Genomic DNA, 17474 nt, shown 5'->3' on the forward strand with positions numbered 1-17474 from the left:
TATGCACCCAATACGGGAGCACCCAGATTCATAAAGCAAGTCCTTAGACACCTACAAAGAGACTTAGACTCCCCTACAATAGTAATGGGAGACTTTAACACCCCACTGTCAACATTAGACAGATCAACAAGAAAGAAAATTAACAAGGATATCTAGGAATTGAACTCAGCTCTGCAACAAGTGGACCTAATAGACATCTACGGAACTCTTCACCTGAAATCAACAGAATATGCATTCTACTCAGCACCACATCGCACTTATTCCAAAACTGTCCACATAGTTGGAAGTAAAGAACTCCTCAGCAAATGTAAAAGAACAGAAATTATAACAGACTGTCTCTCAGACCACAGCACAATCAAACTAGAACTCAGGATTAAGAAACTCACTCTAAACCACTCAACTACATGGAAACTGAACAACCTGCTCCTGAATGACTACTGGGTACATGACGAAATGAAGGCAGATATAAAGATGTTCTTTGAAACCAATGAGAACAAAGACACAACATACCAGAATCTCTGGGACACATTTAAAGCAGTGTGTACAGGGAAATTTATAGCACTAAATGCCCACAAGAGAAAGCAGGAAAGATCTAAAATTGACACCCTAACATCACAATTAAAAGAACTAGAGAAGCAAGAGCGAATACATTCAAAAGCTAGCAGAAGGCAAGAAATAACTAAGATCAGAGCAGAACTGAAGGAGAGAGAGACACAAAAAGCCCTTCAAAAAAAAAAAAAATCAATAAATCCAGGAGCTGGTTTTTGGAAAAGATCAACAAAATTGATAGACTGCTAGCAAGACTAATAAAGAAGAAAAGAGAGAAGAATCAAATAGATGCAATAAAAAATGATAAACGGGATATCTCCACCGATCCCACAAAAATACAAACTACCATCAGAGACTACTATAAACACCTCTACACAAATTAACTAGAAAACCTACAAGAAATGGATAAATTTCTGGACACATACACCCTCCCAAGACTAAACCAGGAAGAAGCTGAATCTCTGAATAGACCAATAATAGGCTCTGAAATTGAGGCAATAATTAATAGCTTGCCTACCAAAAAAAGTCCAGGACCAGACAGATTCACAGCCAAATTCTACCAGAGGTACAAGGAGGAGCTGGTACCATTCCTTCTGAAACTATTCCAATCAATAGAAAAAGAGGGAATCCTCCCTAACTCATTTTATGAGGCCAGCATCATCCTGATACCAAAGCCTGGCAGAGACACAGCAAAAAAACAGAATTTTAGACCAATATCCCTGATGAACATTGATGCAAAAATCCTCAATAAAATACTGGCAAACCGAATCCAGCAGCACATCAACAAGCTTATCCACCATGATCAAGTGAGCTTCATCCCTGGGATGCAAGGTTGCTTCAACATACGCAAATCAATAAACATGATCCAGCATATAAACAGAACCAAAGACAAAAACCACATGATTATCTCAATAGACACAGAAAGGCCTTTGACAAAATTCAACAGCCCTTCATGACAAATTTTTATGATGTGCTGATGCACACAGGACACACGGTCAACGCTGTGCATAACAAGATCTCCACTTAATTGTACACACTAAAATTTGAAAGGTGTCTTCTAACTCAGCATGTCTGTGATATTGCCCCCTCAAAAGTATAGTCTGAATTTAGCCATAAAGAAACATCAGTTTTATGCAAAAGCCAAAACACAGGTAATTCCCATTCTGTGTAATTTTTAATAGCCATTGCCATCCTTTTTTTTTTTTTTGAGACGGAGTCTGGCTCTGTCGCCCAGGCTGGAGTGCAGTGGCGCCATCTCGGCTCACTGCAAGCTCCGCCTCCCGGGTTTACGCCATTCTCCTGCCTCAGCCTCCCGAGTAGCTGGGACTACAGGCGCCCGCCATCTCGCCCGGCTAGTTTTTTTGTATTTTTTAGTAGAGACGGGGTTTCACCGTGTAGCCAGGATGGTCTCGATCTCCTGACCTCGTGATCCACCCGTCTCGGCCTCCCAAAGTGCTGGGATTACAGGCTTGAGCCACCGCGCCCGGCCGCCATCCTGTTTTTTAAAAAAAAATTTTTTTTTGAGACAAAGTCTTGCTGTGTCACTCAGGCGGGAGTGCAATGGTGCAAAGTGGGCTCACTGCAACCTCCGCCTCACAGGTTCAAGCAATTCTCCTGACTCAGCCTCCTGAGAAGCTGGGATTATAGGTGCCCATCACGACGCCTGGCTATTTTTTGTATTTTTAGTAGAGACGGGATTTCACCATGCTGGCCAGGATGGTCTCGAACTCCTGCTCATGTGATCCACCCACCTTGGCCTCCCGAAGTGCTGGGATTACAGGCATGAGCCACAGCGACTAGCCTTAAAAAAGCATTTACTTAATGCTCTTCAGCATAGAGCTAATGGAGAACACAGACGGAAACTCAACACTACATGTTCTTCTTTTTCACTAAGGAGCCCAGCTTTTCCCCAATAGGAATCTTGAGTATCCACACCTTGCCATGTTCAACAACCACAAGTCAAACATTTTTAATACTGTAGACCATAAATTCATCATGAGAATCCTGCATGGCATATAAAATCCAGGATGTAGAGAATATAGAGAAGGCTCTGGAATATAGAAAGAAATATTTTTCAGAGATTCTTGACTATCATAAGAATTTTAAAAGGTAGTTAAAACAAACTCATTAGGGATGAAAAGTACAAGTAGAGATGTAAAGGTTTGCAAGGACTAAACGCATGGCATTCCAGGAGGCAGAAAAGACACATCTCTTCATCTGAGACATGTTTAGCTGAAAAAAAGCCATTTTTTTTTCTCTTTCTCCTCTTTCTCTGGGATTCCTTCTCAGATAAGATTCTCTGGACAAATTACACCTGCACCTTGAGAGAACATGCCTTTAAAGGTATCAGCACCACCTCCTTACCTGCTACCATCACACTCACAGGCAGAAGGAAAAAACCTGCAGAGAAAGTCCATCCATTTCTTTCCTTTGTAAGAGATTCCAGAACTATGAGCTGCCCTATGGAGTTAAAAATGTTTCTCCTTTCCTGTCCTCAGGTGCCCTCCCCTGTCACAAACATGAGCAATTTTTGCTACGTAATCGAAATATGGGCCACACTGTCCTGTCCCTACCAAACCCAAACACTTCAGGCCCTGTGACCACCCTTTAGTGAAAAAGAGGAACTTAACTTCCATGAATGTATTTTAAACGTCTCAAACTCGACTCTGGCCTCACCATAGAGTCACAAGAGGCCCTTAATTACAACAATATGGATGCTTTCAGGGCAATAAATAGAATCTGTGGGGAGGGCACAACTGGAGATTTCTGCAAATTGATCATGTACTTTTTGTTTTTGTTTTGTTTTTTTGAGATGGAGTCTCGCTCGGTTGCCCAGGCTGGAGTACAGTGGCCAGATCTCAGCTCACTGCAAAGTCTGCCTCCCAGGTTTATGCCATTCTCCTGCCTCAGCCTCCAGAGCAGCTGGGACTACAGGTGCCCACCACCTCGCCCAGCTAGTTTTTTGTGTTTTTTAGTAGAGATGGGGTTTCACCGTGTTAGCCAGGATGGTCTCGATCTCCTGACCTCGTGATCCGCCCGTCTCAGCCTCCCAAAGTACTGGGATTACAGGCTTGGGCCACCGCACCCAGTGACCATGTCCTTTTAATTAGAAGCCTGAGCTCATAACCACTTAGCTAAGCATTGCCTCTGAAACTTTATTATAAATCACTTAGTAATTTTGGCCCCACTCTATGTAATGTGATTCTACAGGTTTTGAAAGGGTCCATAAATGAATGTTTTAAACAAGTTTCCTATCAATGCTGATGTTTCTTCCCCTGGCCTCATCATTAGCATTAGTTAGAGAAAGCAGGCACAGCTCAGAGTCCCTTGCATTCAGCACTCTTATCACAACACAAATACTTCTGGTACAAATAAAGACAACCAATCTCCATCATAAAGTATTATATTTTTTTCCTGGCTCTTTAAAGTTTACAAACTAAACAGAAGGCAACAACGTCTGAATAGGTCTGCATTTGGAAAACAACATGTACACTTGCACTGTGCAATGTTTACTAAGCAGGTACTATGTGCTCAAGAGGATGTTACAGAGCACTGTGCTGGGAATAACACATTATGTGACTTAATCCTCATAACACCCTGGGAGTTGGTACTAAGTGTTTAATAATTCCTAGGATTTAGATACAGGACACAGCCTGTTTCTAAAATAAATCTTTTGTTTCTCTGTCACTGATTTTTTTAAAATGTATAGAATAGAAGCTAAATATAGACAGATGAGAGGAATACAGAAGAGTTTAGTGTAATTTTAAAACTCTAATTTTGTTTATATTTACTTGTTTGTGACTTGTAGAGAAACTACTGGATCTGCAGGATAATTTTAGACAGTTTTTGTGAAACATAATTAAAAGATAAATTTTCTTCAGCCCCAGAGAAACTCCACAATAGAATAGACATAAAACTGTTTTATTACACAATTAAACCTGAATGTGACATGCATCACAGTCAATCTGCTTAAGAGATTGCAAAGATAGAAAGACAGTAACCATAATTAGTTCACAAGTTAGTATAGCACCATGTCATAGACAGTTCATCCTTAATTCACCTGGTAATTGGAAAGGCTAGCCATGCAGGCTAATCAGTTGTGTTCAATGACAAAATAAACTTTTCACATCTTCATGAAAGGAGGTAATTTTGCAACTTGAAGCCAGGTGCCTGCTGAAAGTAGGCTGTTAATCTTCTACAAAAATGGCTGAATAGGGTGCTATCTTTTTGGCTATTTACACTTTAAAGCAATGGCTCTCTACTCCCTGAGCACTTGGCTACAACTCTCTTGCTTGCCTTCTCCTGTTAGCTAGTGTCCTCTCTTGACCACTACCCATCTGCCATTGAGGCCGAGCCCACTGCATAGGGCTCACAGCTGAAAGCTCACATCTTACATAAACCACAACTGCCACAACAGCACTCCAGTGTCACCCCAGAGAGGGAAGCCTGAGCTGCAGGAGGAGAGCCTGCAGACCTCCTGGGGAGAACTGCACCTTCATAATAATGGAATTGGAACAGTAATTCAGCCTCAGTTTGTATTTACAATGATGACATGGAAAAACTACTGCTGGATTTCCAACATGAGTCCAAGTACAGATAGCTCCAAAAGTTCTCACTGTGACAGCCCACCTCATTCACAGACACCAGGGAATACTTAATAGTGCAGACACCCAAAGCATTGGACAGAAAAACAGCTCTCAATCTGAGCAAGATTATGCTGAGGAAAAAAAAAAGTTAAATGCATTTTAAGTAAAAACTCATTTTAGGCCAGGTGTGGTGGCTTATGCCCGTAATCCCAGCACTTTGGGAGGCCAAGGTGGGCAGATCACGAGGTCAGGAGGTGGCATGAGCCTCTAGTCCCAGCTACTTGGGAGGCTGAGGCAGGAGAATTGCTTGAACCAGGGAGGTGGAGGATGTAGTGAGCCGAGCCCACGCCATTGCACTCTAGCCGAGGAGACAAGAGCGAAACTCTGTCTCAAAAAAAAAAAAAAAAGACACTATAATTATGCTTACCTATAGTTATCCCTATTAGATAAATTAATAATTGTGTCAGACCAATATCTACTTTAACAATTCGGTAGTAAATTTTATTTGGATATTAGAAATAAATATCTAACTATAAATAACTTTATAGTTATAAGGCATGTAAGATTTTTAAAATGTCTGTAGCCATAATTCAGTCAAAACACTTTATATATTTATATATGTGTGTGTGTGTGTGTATATATATATATATATATATATCTTTATATGTTTCAAAAGTATGAACATCCATATTAAAATGACTGAGTATTCAATCAAAGTAAACATTTTGGCCTTATATTCATACTACTAAGAAAATGCTGTTTGGCCGGGCGCGGTGGCTCAAGCCTGTAATCCCAGCACTTTGGGAGGCCGAGACGGGCGGATCACGAGGTCAGGAGATCGAGACCATCCTGGCTAACACGGTGAAACCCCGTCTCTACTAAAAAATACAAAAAAAAAAAAAATTAGCCGGGCGAGGTGGCGGGCGCCTGTAGTCCCAGCTACTCGGGAGGCTGAGGCAGGAGAATGGCGTGAACCCGGGAGGCGGAGCTTGCAGTGAGCTGAGATCCGGCCACTGCACTCCAGTCCGGGCTACAGAGCGAGACTCCGCCTCAAAAAAAAAAAAAAAAAAAAAAAAAAAGAAAATGCTGTTTAATTTATATGAATGCAGGTTGTCTACAAACACTACACATAACTATGCTAATTGTTCTAAAGTAATAAAACTGAAGTACAACTATAGACTTTACTGTTCAGTTTACACACTGAACTGTTCTTGCTTTTGCAGTGTAAGTGCTTCAGCATGCAAATATTAGATTATTACCTTATACAATCAGTTTTCTGTCAAAGAAACGTACTCAGTATTTTTTAGCTTTATCATTCTGTATTGATAAATTTCATTCTATCTTTGTGCTCAACGTTTTGTGTTTTTTTTTTGTTTTTTGTTTGTTTGTTTGTTTGTTTGTTTGTTTTTTGAGATGGAGTTTTGCTTTTGTTGCCCAGGCCAGAGTGCAATGGGCGATCTCGGCTCACTGCAACCTCTGCCTCCTGGGTTCAAGCAATTCTCTGGCCTCAGCCTACCGAGTAGTTGAGATTACAGGCATGCACCACCACGCCGAGCTAATTTTTTATATATTTAGTAGACACGGAGTTTCTCCATGTTGGTCAGGTTGGTCTCAAACTCCTGACCTCAGGTGATCTGCCCGACTAGGCCTCCCAAAGTGCTGGGATTACAGGCGTGAGCCACCACCCCCAGCCTTATGTGTTCTTAATATGAACCTTAATCTAAACAAATCTTTGTCTCCTTTAAAGACTATATATTTATATATATATATACCTACACCAAAGCAAAAGCAAAGTAATGAATCTAAATAAAAATAGTCGTGAGTCACAAAGAATGATGAGGTTCATTTTGTTTTAATATGGTTTATATATACTTCAAAAAAGTAGAGAAAAATATCTACATATAATCTAAATGCTTTAAAAAAGAGAGAAACAACATATATTTTCTTATTTTCAGGTAAGAGAATAAAGCCTCTTATTTCTAATTTATATTTTCTGTTACAAAAGTCAAGTCTTGGCCGGGCGCGGTGGCTCAAGCCTGTAATCCCAGCACTTTGGGAGGCCGAGACGGGCAGATCACGAGGTCAGGAGATCGAGACCATCCTGGCTAACATGGTGAAACCCCGTCTCTACTAAAAAATACAAAAAAAACTAGCCGGGCGACATGGCGGGCGCCTGTAGTCCCACTGCTTGGGAGGCTGAGGCAGGAGAATGGCGTAACCCAGGAGTGAGCTTGCAGTGAGCTGAGACCCGCCACTGCACTCCAGCCTGGCAGCAGAGCGAGACTCCGTCTCAAAAAAAAAAAAAAAAAAAAAGTCAAGTCTTTTGACATATTCTTAAATTGTTAGACATCTGAATTTCAGCAGACACTGAAAATCTAATGAATATCCTTGGGCACACTGTACACACTTGAAAAAATGTGTATGGAAAAAAAATAGCAGAAGAGAAAAAGGTGTTATAAAAAATGTACTGGTACACATAAATAGAAAAAGTTCTTAGAGACCTATGAAGAGATGTAGATTCTGACACAACAATAGTAGGAGGCTAAAAGTCCTCACAGACACTATTAGACAGATTATTGAGGCAGAAATAAACAAAAATGTTTAAACCTAAATTCAGCACTTGACCAAAGAGTCCTAGTAGAAATCTACAGGACTCTCCATCTAAAAACATCATAATATACACTCTTCTTATCACCACATGGCACATACTCTCAAATTGACCACACAGCCAGAAATCAAACAATCCTCAGCAAATTCAAAAATCCTCAAATCATACCAATCACAAAGACCACAGCTTGATAAAAATACAATTCAATACACAGAAAACCACTTGAAACCATACAATCACATGGAAATTAACCTGCACTTGAATGACTTTTGGGTAAATAATAAAATTAAGGCAGAAATTTAAAAGTTTTTGAAACAAAGATACAACATAGCAGAATCTCTGCAACACAGCTAAGGCAGTGTTAACAGGGAAATTAACAGCATTAAATGGTCACATCAAAAACATCTCAACCTAACAACCTAACATCATAAATAAAAGAATGAGAGAAGCAAGAGTAAAGCAACTCCTAAGCTAGCAGCATATAAAAAATAACCAAAATAACATCAGAACTGAAGATTCAGATATGAAAAATTATACAAAAGAACAAGAAATCCAAGAGATACATCTTTGAAAGAAATAAGGTAAATAACTAGCTAGACTAATGAAGAATAAAGAGAAGATTTAAATAAACAGTTAATGACAAAAGAGAAATTATCACGGACCCCACAAAAATACAAAATACAAATAACTACTGAAGTCTACTATGAACACCTGTCTGCACTGCACACAAACTAAAAAACCTAATAGAAATACATAAATTTCTGGACAAATACATTCTTGAAAGACTGAACAAAAAAGAAATTAAATTCCTGAATAGACCAGTAACAAATTCCAAAACTGAGTAAGTAATAAATAGCCTACCAACCAAAATAAAGCCCAGGGTTAGACAAATTCACAGCTGAATTCTATCAGATGTAAGATGAAGAGCCTGTACCATTCCCACTAAAACTATTCCAAAATTGAGAAGAAGGAACTCCTCCTTAGCTCATTACATATAAACAGCAACATTCTGATACCAAAACCTGGCAGAGATAAAACAAAAAATAGAAAACTTCCGGCCAATATTCCTGATGACCACTGACGAAAAAATCCTCAACAAAATGCTGGCAAACCAAATCCAGCAGCACATCAAGAAGCTACTCCACTATGATCAAGTAGGATGCAAGGTTGGTTCAACATGCAACAATTAAAAAATGTTATTCATCGCATAAAGAGAACTAAAGATAACCAAAAAAATTATGTCAATAGATGCAGAAAAAGATTTCAATAAAATTTATCACCCTTCATGTTTAAAATCCTCAACAAACTAGGCTTTCAAGGTACGTACTTCAAAATAATGAGTTATTTATGACAAATCCAAAGTAAACATAGTGAATGGACACAAGCTGAAAGCATTTCTGTTTGAAAACTGGCATACTTTCTCTCACCACTCCTATTTAAGAGAATTGGGGCCGGGCGCGGTGGCTCAAGCCTGTAATCCCAGCACTTTGGGAGGCCGAGACGGGCGGATCACGAGGTCAGGAGATCGAGACCATCCTGGCTAACACGGCGAAACCCCATCTCTACTGAAAAATACAAAAAAAAAAAAAAAATCTACCCGGGCGAGGTGGCGAGGGCCTGTAGTCCCAGCAACTCGGGAGGCTGAGGCAGGAGAATGGCATGAACCCGGGGAGGTGGAGCTTGCAGTGAGCTGAGATCTGGCCACCGCACTGCAGCCTGGGCGACAGAGCAAGACTCTGTCTCAAAAAAAAAAAAGAAAAGAAAACTAATGCAGAAAGAGAAAATCAAATGCATGTTCTCACTTATTAGTAAGAGCTAAATAAGAACACATGGACACAAAGAGGGTAACAATAGACACTGAGTTCTAGTTAAGGGTGGAAGATGGAGAACAAAGAGGATCAGAAAAATAATACCTGTGTGGTGCTGTGCTTAATACCTCAGTGACAAGATATTCTGCACACCAACCCCCCGACACAATTTTACCTATATAACAAACCTGCACATGTATTCCTGAATCAAAAATAAAAGTTAAAACAAAAGAACTCACTGGCCAGGCACAGTGGCTGGCTCACGCCTATAATCCCAGCACTTGGGAGGCCAACGCAGGCTGATCACGAGGTCAGGAGTTTGAGACCATCCTGGCCAACACGGTGAAACCCCGTCTCTACTTAAAATACAAAAATTAGCCAGGCGTGGTGGCAGACGCCTGTAGTCGCAGCTTCTCAGGAGGCTGAGGCAGGAGAACTGCTTGAAACCAGAAGGCCAAGGTTGCAGTGAGCTGAGATTGTGTCACTGCACTCTAGCCTAGGCAACAAGAGTGAAACTCTGTCTCAAAAGCAAACAGACAAAAAACAAAAGCAAACAAACAAAAAAAACAAAGAACTCTATAGGTTGGGGAGAGTGTAATGCAGGTGGAAGGACTGGTTTGTGCTACAGAGAGTGGCCCAGGTGTGACTCTACTCTGATTAATTTCTGGGTCCATGCAGGCAGATGAGATTATGAACAGGTTGTCTAGAACTCCAGGGTGGTGGCGAAAACAGGTTGCTGCTGCAGATTCAGTGTCTAGGGGTTGGGATACGCCAGGAGACTTGTAGACACTTTTGTGAGTTTCTGGCAAGAAACACGAGGATCAAAAATGCCATGGTGAAATTCCTGAGGGTGGTACCTAGTCCTAAGAGGGGTGTGGACAAGTCAATGTCTAGTGGGTATGTTTGTAAGAAGGTGGGAATCCTGTGGTGGCAGCAGTGGAAAAGAGGGGGGTCTGTTATCAGAACTTTTTCCCTCTAAATTTGCATTCTCTCTCACCCTGGGTGGAGACCTGAAATCACAGGGTAATGGGCAGTGTGATGGCCTGTGTAGAGAAAAGCAGAGCTTCCCATTCCCAGACACCCATAGATCCATTCCAGACCAGTCCTCTGTGATATCTCTCAGCTGAAACCAAATTTGTAGAGCTTAGTAAACACCAAGCAATTCTCCAACATCATTGCCTAACATTTGAATTCTGACACCACCCAGAGTCAGCACAGACCCTGATTCAGGGCTCAGTCTCACAACATTGTTCTTACTGCAGATGCCAGTCACAAACCGCACGGGCCCATCTGTTTCTGAGCTACTGTTCAAAAACTGGGTACTCTCATAACCTTCCTCAAGTTCAATAATAATATAGAGCTACTCACAGAACTCAGGAAAACATCAGTTACATTTATCAGTTCATCAGAAAAGATACAATCCAGGAAAAGTCAGAAAGAAATACCCTTCCCATTATGACTTAGATGGTGTTCTCTTTTCTTACCTATCACACAGCCAGACACAGACTCTGCACACTATCTCCTTTTTCTCATTAAAATAAATAAATAAATAAATAAATAATAAATAAATAAATCAGCTGAATTTGTTTTCAGTGGTCAACCTAAAATACTTCTTAATCAAACATTACTTAAGTTTATTTCCTTTTAACAGGCTTCTGAACTTTTAGCTACCCTCAGTCTGAGTCGACATACAACCCCATTTTATGTAGTTCCTAAGAACATGACGACTTCAGGGTAAAACATTCTCTGATCTAAGATCTCATTTTTTCACCCTCCCTTCACCATCACCTCCCTCCTCCTAATATTGTTTGCTCTTCCATATGAAACAAGGCCCCTGTCTGCCTAAACTTTGCAATCTTTAAAGATCTTATAGTTGGCACATCCTCCTCTTGCAATACTCTTTTGGAATTCAATTATTTTTCCAACATAAATCTAACTTTGTTTTACCTTACAAAGTCTAGAAACTGCCTCAAAACAATAACAATTTCATCTTCAGTAAGACCCTCCCAATCCCTTTTCATCTTAACCTTAACTGCATCTGGCTGTGGGTCTCTAACTTTCCATGGCTCTGTAGCTTCTCTCAGGATAAAGGATTCTTCCATGGCTGGGGTGAGCAGGCTGGAATATCTGCAGAGAAGACTCCCCCCAAAAAACTAAGTGATCCTTTAATAACCTCCTTTTGCAGGCTCAGTATTAGCCTTAGCTTAGTTAGAGTCACTGCGTTCAGGCTTTAATTTTCTTTCTTTCTTTTTTTTTTTTTTTTTTTTTTGAGACGGAGTCTTGCTTTGTCGCCCAGGCTGGAGTGCAGTGGTGCAATCTCAGCTCACTGCAGTCTCCAACTCCTGAGTTCAAGCAATTCTCGTGCCTCAGCCTCCGAGTAGCTGGGGACTACAGGTATGCACCACTACGCCTGGCTAATTTTTTGTATTTTTAGTAGAGACGGGGTTAGCCAGGATGGTCTCGATTTTCTGACCTCGTGATCCACCTGCCTCGACCTCCCAAAGTGCTGGGATTACAGGCGTGAGCCACCGCGCCCGGCGTCAGGCTTTAATTTTCATGTCAGAGTTATTCACATGGTTTTTGAAAGTAAGTGTTTGAAAAATTCAGCAGAATTACTCTAACACAGTGTTCATGTAAGGGAAGGAAATTCTGAGGTGCTTACATTTTATTTTGCAGTAAGATAAGCAAAAGTATCTATTCCTTTCAGACAGTAAATGTATTATTTTACTATTTCCATTTAAAATCCTGTAATAAACAATTAGTCATATGGGAACATTTCTAGAGGGTACAAAGTTTCAGCTCATAAAATTTAGCATGAAACTCAGACAGCAATATTAACAGGATACAGAATACAGACATTCATAGTTACAAATTTACCCTGCAAAAAGAGGAACTGACATTTTCCCGAATCTATGAATCTACATAACTCAACAATTATCTACCATTTTCTGGTGGAAATGTGTGCATTTTCTGAAGCCAAAATGGAAGAGAGATTTTTCGTATTTCACCCAGCCATAAAAAACAAACCAGAGAAAATTCCTAAACTCATTCTGGGAAAAGGGTAAATAAAAATGTTTAACAAATGGAATATACAATTAAATATTAATTTTATTCTGAAATTCACCTCTTTTTTGCCCTTGGTAAATATTGTCTTACCTTTCTTTCAATCCCTAGTAACAAAATGCAATTTACAGTTAAAAAACTGAGGTCAAAATAAGCGAACAAATCTTTTCAAGGTACAGATGTGTCTGATTCATGTATCAAGTCAGGCCATCCAATCACTTGAGAGATTCTCCCACTCCATTCTGCTCACTTAAGTGCCCAATAACCCCTTCTCAGGAGACTCTGAACTAAGCCCCAGTGAGCCCCAGGTGCATTTTACTTTGCAAGTTCTTACACCATGTCACTGGGATCACTACTTGTTTTTTTTTTTTTCTTTTGGGATATTATTTTTGTTTTCACAGATTCTCACTGTTTTTCTTTCACTATTTTCTCATTATATTTCTTTCACTACTGTTCTGCCCCCTTAGAGAACGCAGGGTCAGAAATTATTTCAATGTTTTTCCCGCAATACCAGCAACTGATTGGCTGATCAGCAAGAAATGGAAGCTGGGTTGGGTGAAGACAACCTTAATATCTCAAAGGTTAGCTTTTCAAAGAAAGAGTATGCCAGGAGATTCCTCTCAACCCCAGGGCATCTGCCTGCTTCCTTGAAAGGCTACACTCCATACCTCAGGTTGTCCCACAGGAAAAAATGACCAGGAGCTGATATTCACTAGACACTCTAGCAGACATATTCATGGGGGATATTTCAGTTAATTCCCAGACAGTACTGAAACCCAGGACCAGGAAAAAAGCTGAAGAATGTCTGGAAACACATCATTCCACAAAGTTTTCAAAGGAAAACCTTTACCCCAAAACATTCTGATAAAATCTGTGGGCCTAGGAGGAAAAACAAAAAAGCAGTATTAGGGGATTATTTTTTGCTTTCTTCTCATGGGAAATATTTACAAACAGAAAACAAATATTAGGAAAAGTGCCATCCAATGCTTTCTTAAAAAAATAATTAAAATAAGGTATCAAAAATGTACACTAAAGGACAAATAGTAGGCCAGGCACGGTGGCTCATACCTGTAATCCCAGCACTTTAGGAGGCTGAGGCGGGAAGATTACGAGGTCAGGAGTTCGAGACTAGCCTGGCCAACATAGTGAAACTCTGTCTTTACTAAAAATATAAAAATTAGCCGGGCATAGTGGTGCATGCCTGTAGTCCCAGCTACTCGGGAGGCTGAGGCAGGAGAATTGAACCCAGGAGGTGGAGGTCATGGTGAGTCGAGATCAGGCCACTGCACTCCAGGCTGGGCAACAGAGCAAGACTCCGTCTCAAAAAAAAAAAAAAGGGCAAATAGTAATGCGAATCAGAGAGGAAAAATTGACATTTGGGAAGTTAAGAATGAACTGGAAATTTTATATTTTACTGCAAGCCAGCGTTAGGTTGCAGGAATTGGGGGTTTGGGAGTACACATAATACTCTCCTTGGGATACCTGTAAAAAATGCAGGGGGAAAAAAAAATCAGTCCTCTGAGGAGTGTGAAAATAAGAATAATTAAGTGGCAGGCAATTAGAATGAAGTGGTTCTAGTCCCTGATTATCTACTTTTTAAAAATTCTAATTCGGCCGCGCCCAGTGGCTCACACCTGTAATCCCAGCACTTTAGGAGGCCGAAGAGTGAGGATCACCTGAGGTTGGGAGTTCGAGAGCAGTCTGACCAAAATGGAAAAACTCCGTCTCTACTAAAAATTCAAAATTAGCCCAGCGTGGTGGCACATGCCTGTAATCCCAGCTACTCGGGAGGCTGAGGCAGGAGAATCACTTGAACCCAGGAGGCGGAGGTTGCACTGAGAGGAGATCGCGCTATTGCACTCCAGCATGGGCAACAAGAGCAAAACTCCGTCTCAAAAAAAAAAAAAAAAAAAATCTAATTCGAGTTTTGTTTTTTGTTTTTTGTTTTTTGTTTTTTTTGGGTAAACTATACATTGGGGGAAACAAAACTCAGGCTTAACCAACTATATACTACAAATAACCTCTGATTATATAAACGGGAAATTTCCATCTTGATTGCACAAATTGAGAAACTACGTAACTGTACATAGCCTATTACTGAATTTGGTTTTCTTCATTATGCATCTTAAAAAACTCTTTCCGTCAAATCCCTTCCATAGACCATAAACTACAAACCGTAGCTGGGTGCTCTACCATTTTTGAATCACTCTTTGATTAAATTCATTACTTCAGTGGTGATTGCCATAAATTTTTAATAGAAGAAAAGAGGGACTGGAAACCGCACTGGACTGAAACTCTCCCCATTCATGAGCCCGGAACCGGAGACAGGATTCTCCCCTGACGCCCCTCCCGTGGTCCCTGCACAATCTGTGAGAGACGCGGCCCTGCGGATGCAGAGCGGCCCAGAGAGGGCTCCAGGCCAGGGCACAGTCACAGCGCATGGAGGAGACAGGTTGCCCGGGTTCCCGCAGTCAGCGCAGCCGCCATCTTATGGCTGAAGGGGACTGAGGCCGAGCTAGGCAAGAACTCCAGGCGCAGATTGTGGAGCTGACTGTGGGGACGCCCAAGTCCCGCCACAGCCACTTCCCACCGGTTCCAATGAGCCCCTTCCCTTTCTTGGGATGTCTGACCGGTACTCTCACCATTTCTAGGCTTCCAGGGGCACCTGGCATCTTAGCTGTGGCTCTCCCAACTCCGCAGGTTACAGGGCCACAGAGTATGAGGTCACAAAGCAGTGAAGAGGAGACCGAAAACCGGCGCTGCAACGAGAAATAACGGCCCCGCCACCTCTCAGATGCCGCCTTTTCCGCTCCAGCTGCGTCCCTGATTGGACGGTTCCTAGACCAGAGTTCCTGATTGGATAATTCTTGAATCCCCGCCTCCTCAAACCCTGAGTGACAGAAGATGTGATCGGATGCTGGACTGAATGAAGACCCGTGGGCTGCGCGGTGGCTCATGCCTATAATCCCAGCACTTTGGGAGGGAAACCCAGGAGGGTGGATCACCAGAGGTTAGGAGTTGGAGACCAGGCTGGACAACATGGCAAAACCCCGTCTCTACTAAAAACAAAAATTAGCGGGGGAGTGGTGGCGGGCGCCTGTAATCCCAGCTACTCCGGAGGCTAAGGCATGAGAATCGCTTGAACTCGGGAGGCGGAGGTTGCAGTGATCCGAGATCACCCATTCTGGTGAGAGAGAGAGAGAGAGAGTCTGTCCCCCCCGCCAAAAAAAAAAAAAAAGAAAAGAGTGACAGTCTAGGCTGCAGCAGCCTTTTCAGGCAGGGCTCCTCCCTGAGCTAAGTAAGCCGGCCAACCCCAGAAGGTATTTGCATTCACCTTTTGTATAAGGTCATATTCTTTTTTTCTTTTTTTTTTTTTTTTTTTTTGAGACGGAGTCTCGCGCTGTCACCAGGCTGGAGTGCTGTGGCCGATCTCAGCTCACTGCAGCTCCGCCTCCCGGGTTCACGCCATTCTCCTGCCTCACCTCCCGAGTAGCTGGGGACTACAGGCGCCGCCACCTACATTTTTTGTAGTTTTTAGTAGAGACGGGGTTTCACCGTGTTAGTCAGGATGGTCTCGATCTCCTGACCTTAAGGTCATATTCTTTTATAAATGATACATTATATGGTTATTCACAAATGAGAAGAATATAATAAAAATTATCTAAAATTTTCAGATTTTAGGTCCTTCCTGACTTCTGTTTTTTTCATCAGATTTCCTGAGGTTTTAAAAAGAAGGCAATCCTCTGAAATAAAATGTCAGCTACATGTGAATTTTAAATTTTCTAGTAGCCAAACTTTAAAAAGAAAAAACAAACAGGCCGGGCGCGGTGGAACAAGCCTGTAATCCCAGCACTTTGGGAGGCCGAGACGGGCGGATCACGAGGTCAGGAGATCAAGACCAATCCCGGCTAACACGGTGAAACCCCGTCTCTACTAAAAAATACAAAAAACTAACCGGGCGAGGTGGCGGGCGCCTGTAGTCCCAGCTACTCGGGAGGCTGAGGCAGGAGAAGGGTGTAAACCCGGGAGGCGGAGCTTGCAGTGAGCTGGGATCCGGCCACTGCACTCCAGCCTGGGTGACAGAGCGAGACTCCGTCTCAAAAAAATAAAATAAAATAAAAATAAAAATAAAAAATTCTCGTACAAATACTTTTTGGAATATAATTAAATTCCTTTAATAGCATTTAAGTGACACCTCCTTACATTTCTTAGTGGTTTCTTCAGGGATAACTATATGCATCTATAACAGATCACGATCTACCTAGAGTTTATACTGTACTATTTTAAAAAATGTAAAATATGAAAAACTTGCTGTTGAAGAGTTTTAATTACTTCCTTCTATTCTTTGTGCTATTCATACATTTTACATCTACACATATTTCACAATACTGTGTTATAATTTTTCTTTAAATAATCATAACTGTTGTAAAGAAATTGAGAGGAAATAGTGTTTATAAATATTTAGAGGTAGATTTTTTTCGCTATTACTTTGGGCTATTTGTAAATATTTGGGGCAGATACTTTGGGGCTAACAGAAACACTGTTTCTCTTTTAAATTTTACCCACAATGTTTGCATTTTTAAGTACATCTTGTCTACAGTAATTGCTACTGTGGTGTCTTAGTGGTGATTTTCTATTTTGCATTATCTTCTACATTGAATAGTACTTGGAATTTTGTAAAGAAAAATGTTTTCTCTTTTTTTCTACTTCCTTCTCTTCCTTCCTTCCTTCCTTCCTTCCTCCCTTCCTTCCTTCCTCTCCCCCTCCCCCCTCCCTCCCTCCTCTCTCTCTCTTCCTTCCTTCCTTCCTCCCTTCCTTCCTTCCTTCCTTCCTTCCTTCCTTCCTTCCCTCCCTCCCTCC

The 17474-nt window shown here is 41.3% G+C and overlaps 1 protein-coding gene across 1 annotated transcript in view; it reads right to left on the minus strand.

The window, feature by feature from the left end:
- Window positions 1-15412, minus strand: part of LOC117093712 (zinc finger protein 99-like) — a 31268-nt gene extending 15856 nt beyond the window's left edge. The window contains 1 exon segment of the mRNA XM_033229221.1: window positions 15257-15412. Within this exon segment, the coding sequence (XP_033085112.1) occupies window positions 15257-15286 (30 nt within the window). The 5' untranslated portion in view covers window positions 15287-15412.
- Between the last annotated feature and the right edge of the window lie 2062 nt (window positions 15413-17474).

The sequence above is a fragment of the Trachypithecus francoisi genome, unplaced genomic scaffold (assembly GCF_009764315.1).
Source record: "Trachypithecus francoisi isolate TF-2019V2 unplaced genomic scaffold, Tfra_2.0 Lachesis_group12, whole genome shotgun sequence".
In the NCBI taxonomy this organism is placed as follows: Eukaryota; Metazoa; Chordata; class Mammalia; order Primates; family Cercopithecidae; genus Trachypithecus; species Trachypithecus francoisi.